This window comes from Mizuhopecten yessoensis, unplaced genomic scaffold (genome assembly GCF_002113885.1).
Source record: "Mizuhopecten yessoensis strain PY_sf001 unplaced genomic scaffold, ASM211388v2 scaffold8019, whole genome shotgun sequence".
Lineage (NCBI taxonomy): Eukaryota > Metazoa > Mollusca > Bivalvia > Pectinida > Pectinidae > Mizuhopecten > Mizuhopecten yessoensis.
The window spans coordinates 139,190-146,027 of NW_018407338.1; the positions used below are offsets into that span (position 1 = coordinate 139,190).

The 6,838-nt window shown below is 37.2% G+C and overlaps 1 protein-coding gene across 1 annotated transcript in view; it reads right to left on the bottom strand.

The window, feature by feature from the left end:
• Positions 1-6,838, bottom strand: part of LOC110454684 (heat shock cognate 71 kDa protein) — a 9,277-nt gene continuing 2,439 nt past the window's right edge. Inside the window, exons 2-7 of the mRNA XM_021504331.1 lie at positions 6,077-6,282; positions 4,604-4,809; positions 3,518-3,670; positions 1,822-2,377; positions 1,273-1,674; positions 1-995 (exon numbers count right to left, since the gene is read on the bottom strand). Coding sequence (XP_021360006.1) covers positions 541-995; positions 1,273-1,674; positions 1,822-2,377; positions 3,518-3,670; positions 4,604-4,809; positions 6,077-6,278 — 1,974 coding nt within the window. The 5' untranslated portion in view covers positions 6,279-6,282 and the 3' untranslated portion in view covers positions 1-540. The remainder of the gene's footprint in view (positions 996-1,272; positions 1,675-1,821; positions 2,378-3,517; positions 3,671-4,603; positions 4,810-6,076; positions 6,283-6,838) is intronic.

Below are 6,838 nucleotides of genomic sequence, written 5' to 3' on the forward strand. Positions count from 1 at the left end.
TTTTATTCTGGCTCTTTTATTAATCGTTCATTTGTTCTACTTCTTTTTCCTTTGAAGATACTTTTTCAACTTTTGAAATAGCATCTACATGATTTTGTTGCATTTAAGGGTTCTATTGAGCTTGACAAAATTGTTAGTTTTCATTTTGTTGCAAGTGGAATGATGAAAAAAGTCAAGAAGATATAAATAAAAAAACAACACATCAGACACATTTGTGATTTTAAATAACCTAATTCTTGACCTCACTAAAGTGTGAACATGATGGAAACAAGAAAGCAATTTTTCCAGCTTCCTAAACAGCGGTTTGTTGGTAACTAGCTTACATTAAACAAGTATGTTGAGCTTTGATTTGTTTACCACTTAATCAGTTACATTTGACTAGATTGCCATAATCAGTTGGGACAGATTTTAAAATCACTTCATTGAGCAGTGTTCGAAATACACGTTTTTGATGGTAATGTTATGTCAACAACAAATAAGTTATAACAATTTTTGAATGTTATCAACATGATGTTACAGAGTCCTGGATGTATCCCGTATTTAATCAACCTCCTCGATGGTTGGGCCACCGCTTCCACCAGTGGAGGCACCGTCGGCACCACCTGGCATACCACCAGGCATACCACCTGGCATTCCACCAGGCATACCACCAGGCATGCCTCCTGGAGCTCCACCAGCTCCCTGGTAAAGCTTGGTAACAATGGGATTACAAATCGCCTCCAACTCCTTTTGTTTGTGTTCAAACTCCTCCTTCTCAGCCAGCTGGTTTGCATCTAGCCATGCTATCACTTCAGAACACTTGTCACTGATTGTCTTCTTATCCTCTTCACTTATCTTGTCCTTCAGCTTGTCATCCTCAGCAGTGGATTTCATTTGGAAAGCATAGCTCTCTAGACCGTTCTTGGAAGAGACACGGTTACGTTGTGTATCATCTTCTGACTTGTATTTCTCTGCATCATTCACCATCCTTTCGATCTCCTCCTTGGACAAACGACCTGTTAACAGACAAGAAATTCACCTTAATTGACTACAAACACCACCAGTATCGATCGGGTTATCAAACATTTAAAAAGAGTATTCATGACAGATTTTTTTTTGGAAAGATTTACTGTTATTTCAAATCAAAAACTTGAGTACAAAACCTCTATAGTAGTGGTAACAAACATGTGAGCGTCATCCAGCTAATTGCATTTAAATGCAACCTCTGCATTAAAACCACAAGGGACAGACTTTTTATCAATCTCATGAGAAAACAAAGAAAGAGAAACTTACCTTTGTCATTGGTGATGGTGATTTTATTCTCTTTGCCAGTACTCTTGTCAACGGCAGAAACGTTCAGGATTCCATTGGCATCGACATCAAATGTAACCTCAATTTGAGGTACACCTCTTGGTGCTGGTGGAATTCCGGCCAGTTCGAATTTTCCTAGCAGATTGTTGTCTTTGGTCATTGCTCGCTCTCCCTCATAAACCTGGATCAACACACCAGGCTGATTGTCGGAGTAAGTGGTAAATGTTTGGGTCTGCTTGGTGGGAACAGTTGTGTTACGTTTGATAAGTGATGTCATCACACCTCCAGCAGTCTCAATACCCAAGGACAAAGGAGCTACGTCCAACAGCAACAGATCCTGGACTGCCTCAGACTTGTCTCCAGAAAGGATGGCTGCCTGCACAGCTGGAAATGAAACAAAATTAAGTCACATAAGTCAATGTAATCATTTCAAATAAAACATTTTTGAAAATGGAAATTGGACAATGGGTTATGACAAACAGCTTTCAATTTCTTCTATATATCCAAATGAAAAAAGACAAAATTACACACCTGCACCATAGGCAACAGCTTCATCAGGATTAATTGACTTGTTTAGTTCTTTGCCATTGAAGAAGTCCTGAAGAAGTTTCTGGATCTTTGGAATACGCGTGGAACCTCCAACTAGTACAATGTCATGTATAGTAGCTTTGTCAATTTTAGCATCACGCAGCGATTTTTCGACAGGGTCCAAGGTTCCTCTGAAAAGATCTCCATTCAACTCCTCAAAACGTGCCCGAGTGATACTGGTGTAGAAATCTATTCCTTCATAGAGGGAGTCAATCTCAACACTGGCCTGAGCACTTGATGACAAGGTCCTCTTTGCTCGCTCACAGGCTGTTCTCAGACGACGTACAGCCCTTTTGTTGTCCGAGATGTCCTTCTTGTGTTTACGTTTGAATTCCTGCACGAAGTGGTTAACCATTCGGTTATCAAAGTCCTCACCACCTAAGTGGGTATCCCCAGATGTGGATTTTACCTCAAAGATTCCATCCTCAATTGTCAGAATGGATACATCAAAAGTACCACCACCTAAATCAAAGATGAGTACGTTCCTTTCTCCTCCAACCTGAAGAATAAATGAATTTCATCAATACCATTTCATTTTATGATTTCCAAACATTGCCTTTTTTAAAGTTAAATATGGAGGGGGGCCTGGATGACATCTTAAATTTTTGGTTCTCCCTGTTCATTATAGATGCTTCAAATCATATACTGTAAACAAGACCACCCATAAATACAGTCTTATAATATCGACAGTGACAACATGAACACAGGAATAATGAAATAAATCACTTGGTTGTTGAAAGGATGGGGGAAAAAAACAACAATAGAACTACATGTAGATGTAGGGAAATTTTAAACTAAAATAGGGGAAAATAATGCCAAAATTGGAAAGGGAATTTGGCCCAAAGTCGGCTATAAAAAAAGGCTTGTATGTATTCATCAGTTTGATATGTTCTCTTCTTTTCTGTTAAGTTTGATCAGTTTGCCTGTTCGCCATCTTAATAAATCTTTTGAGCAACCTCAAAAGTTCACATGCAAATCTCAGGACCAAGGGGAACCAACATATCAAATTTGAGAAAGATTTGTTTATGCCTATTTGCTTAAATGTTGCTAACATAACACTGTGCTATCATAATTTGTTTTGTTGACTCAAAAAATATCATTAGATAAAAATATAACTATTTGTAAAGCTTCTACAAACATTATGATTAATAAATTAATAAATAGTCAACAGGTTTGATGCGATTCATTTGTAAATAATCCTAAAGTTGCTAACATTATTATATTCTGTCTAACGTTACATACAAGAGACATCGAACGGACACATTTTGGCAAATGAATAAAGGGCCATAACTCTGTAATTTACGTTCTCATAATTGCAGTTATCGATCTTGTCTGTGCTACCATAGCAACAAACATACTTTTGAAGTTTGAATCTAATCCGTTGAAAACTACTTGAGATATTGTCCAGAAACTTTGTGCCCATTCACGTGATTGATAACAAAATATGTTCCGTCATAAGACTGGCCTTTACAAATATTATACAAGCTTAGGAGCTGTGCATTCAAGCATTTAGCAGTGGGTAAGTTCCTGTTTAAAAAGCAGATTTAACTTGGGGTCATCCAAGGTGTTCGTTTTTGTTGGCGAACAATGGCTAATAAAACATTTTGTCAAAAAATAATCAATATTGAAAGACCGTTACCTTCTTGTCAAGACCATACGCAATTGCAGCTGCTGTTGGTTCATTGATGATACGTAAAACATTCAGTCCAGAAATTGTCCCAGCATCTTTTGTTGCCTGTCTCTGAGAGTCATTGAAGTAGGCTGGGACTGTTACTACAGCATTTGTTATAGTCTGGAATATAAATTAAGCAGTGTTGGTACTTATATCAACTCTTTTGACATATAAAGATGCCCTTTTTCCTAGCTGGAACAGGAACACTGAAGTATCAAATGTATACACTTTGAAGTATGCATTGAATTTATAATTATTTCATTTCTTGTTGTAGGGTTGATGATTTAATAATATTGAAAATCAAAACCTTATATATAGCAAGTGTCTCTACTAGTGTTGCAGTAATTAGGTCCATGGAATTACAAACCGATAATGAAATCAGGGCTCAGGTTTAACAAGCCCAATGGGCCTGCATCGCTCACCTGGTATTAATCTCACACTTGTAATCTTAATAGTAGACTAAATAACAGCTACAGGCAGAATATCAGTGTTTGATTCATAAGAACCTATTGAAAGATTTAAACATGATGCATGTGACCTCGAATGTTGAACAAGGACATTAGGTTGAAAGTGGGAAAAGGTCATTCATTTGAACAAACTTGGTAGCCCTTCATCCATGCATGCTACAGGCCCAATTTCAGTACCCTTGGCCTTTTGGTTATTGAGAAGAAGTTGTTTAAAGTTTTTAACATATTTGACCCCTGTGACCTTGAATATGGGTGAAGGTCGTTCATTTGAACAAACTTGGTAGCCCTTCACCCAAGCATGCTACTGGCCAAATATCATCTCCCTGGGCAGTTTGGTTATCGAGAAGATGTTTTTTGTTTTTTTTAAACATATTTGACCCATGTGACCTTCAAAATGGATGAAGGTCATTAATTTTAATAAACTTTGTAGCCCTTCATCCCAGTTTGCTTCTGGCCATATATCATCATCCTAGCCCTTTTGGTTATTAAGAAGAAGTTGTTCAAAGTAAAATATTGACGCCGCACCACGGCATAAGCTCACTTGGCACTTTGTGCCAGGTGAGCTAAAAAACACCATAAGTTTTACCTTGCCAAGATAGGCTTCTGCAGTTTCCTTCATTTTGTTGAGAACCATTGAGGATATTTCTTCTGGGAAGAATTCCTTTTCTTCAGTCTTGTATTTGACCCTCATTTTTGGTTTACCTTCAACGTTGACCACATCAAAAGGCCAGTGTTTCTTATCGGAGGTGACACAGGGATCATCAAATTTTCTACCTATGAGACGTTTTGCATCTGGAATGAAAATACATTAGCCATATGAAAAACAGCTAGAACTTAAAAGTGATTGTAAGTCAATTGATATATAATGTTAAGAACAATTTGACAGGCTTTTTACCATATTTTTTTTAAACCTCATGGTCTTTACCCACTATGGAGAAAAGGGTTAATAAAAACCATAGTACTGAAAGTGTGCTGTTTTCATTAAACATTTGACCCTTGACCTTGATCATAGATCACCAACCATTTTGTCAAATGTGATAACTAAACATCTCAGCATCTTATAATATCAAAACTCTACACTTTAATGAATTTTAAAGCTTTTTAAAAGTTTGTTACCCCAAAAAGTGCATTTTAACTTGATGAAATAATGAAAACGGAAGTAGGCCTTTTCCACAAAAATGTTTCTGAAGGAAAAAGTTTGCATTGTTGGTCTCCATAACATGTCCAAAAGATGAAATTGATGGCTTCATTCGTCATTGAGTTATTGCAATTAGGGGAAAACGGATCAATGCCATGGTGGTCATCTTGGATTTAAGATAAAAACTGAAGTTGTCAAAAATTTGGCAAACATAATAACCTACACTTTATTTACAGTGTTCTCCCCAGGCTGTTTTAGCACAACAGTACCGTTAGGCATGAATTTTGATTCACGTCACCATTTGATCGGTGTATAACTCCACAAAAACGACTGGAACATCAAGTTCTCACTATTAATAACCTCTTCTCCCCTTTCCAATTTAGACTCATCCTCATTAGACTCCGAAAGAATTTTGAACAATTTTTGAAAATAAGATGTTTGAAAATACGGGACCTTCAGACCCAACAGCAAGGTTTTTTATTTGACCTTTTTTATATTAACATAAGAACGAGACAACAAGAAAAAGATAGCCCCGAATAATATTATTGCATGACTGCTGTACATTTTAAACATTTCCACCTATGATGTCATGGCGACCATATTGAATTTTTGACCTACTCGAAAATGTTGCAATCACACCTTTAGACCTTGGCCTACAACATACCCTAACCCTTTCACCCCTACGTAACCTAAGTAGACTCTACCATACATTGATCTGGATGAGTCCATTATGGTCTACAGTGGTGAAAGGGTAAAAGACTATGAACACATCTGCTACCAATCAAAAGATTTGGACTCCACAAAATCGTAACGGAAAAAAACCCAAAAAACAACATTACAATAACAATAGGTATTTTCACCAGTTTGGTGAAAAGCCTGAAAAAGAACTAAATTAGATTCTAGGCTATGTTCAGTAATTACCAAAAATTGTGTTTGAGGGATTCATAGCCACTTGGTTCTTGGCGGCATCTCCTACAAGACGCTCTGTGTCTGTAAACGCTACATAACTTGGGGTCGTTCGATTTCCCTGGTCATTCGCAATGATTTCGACTTTTCCATGCTGGAAAACTCCAACACAAGAATAGGTGGTTCCCAAATCGATTCCAACTGCTTGTTTAGCCATATTGCTGTGAAAAAAAAAAAAAAAAAAACATCAAATAAGTACATGCATATATAAAACTTAACGAAAATATGAAATAAACTATCAATATTATTACAAATCTAGGCTGTATTTGTAGACACAAGTCATGATAACAGTGTAATTATCGTCACAGAGGCAAACACTTATAACAATATCGTGTCAATCAAGCGTTATATCTGTAACAAGGTTACATTGTTCTTTGTATGCAAGACTTTATTATAAAGCACGACGGATTTGACCAAGTTCATCTCGCCCGGTCTAAGCACCTGTACCTCGCAATCTGTGCGGTGAAATCAACTACAAACAAGAGGCCCAAGGGCCTTAGCGGTCACCTGAGTTATATCATAGGTACTGGTAGCTTTATTTTATTGTTTAGATGTGATGTGGAAATCAGCATGTAAACTAAGTGAAATACAATACTTGTCATGTCATCAATGGATAAGAATTTGAAAATATTGGTAAATGTTCCCTTTGGGGCCCCGCCCTAGCCCCTGGGGATGGGGCAGGAATCCCAATTTTACAAAGTAATACTCTCATTCACC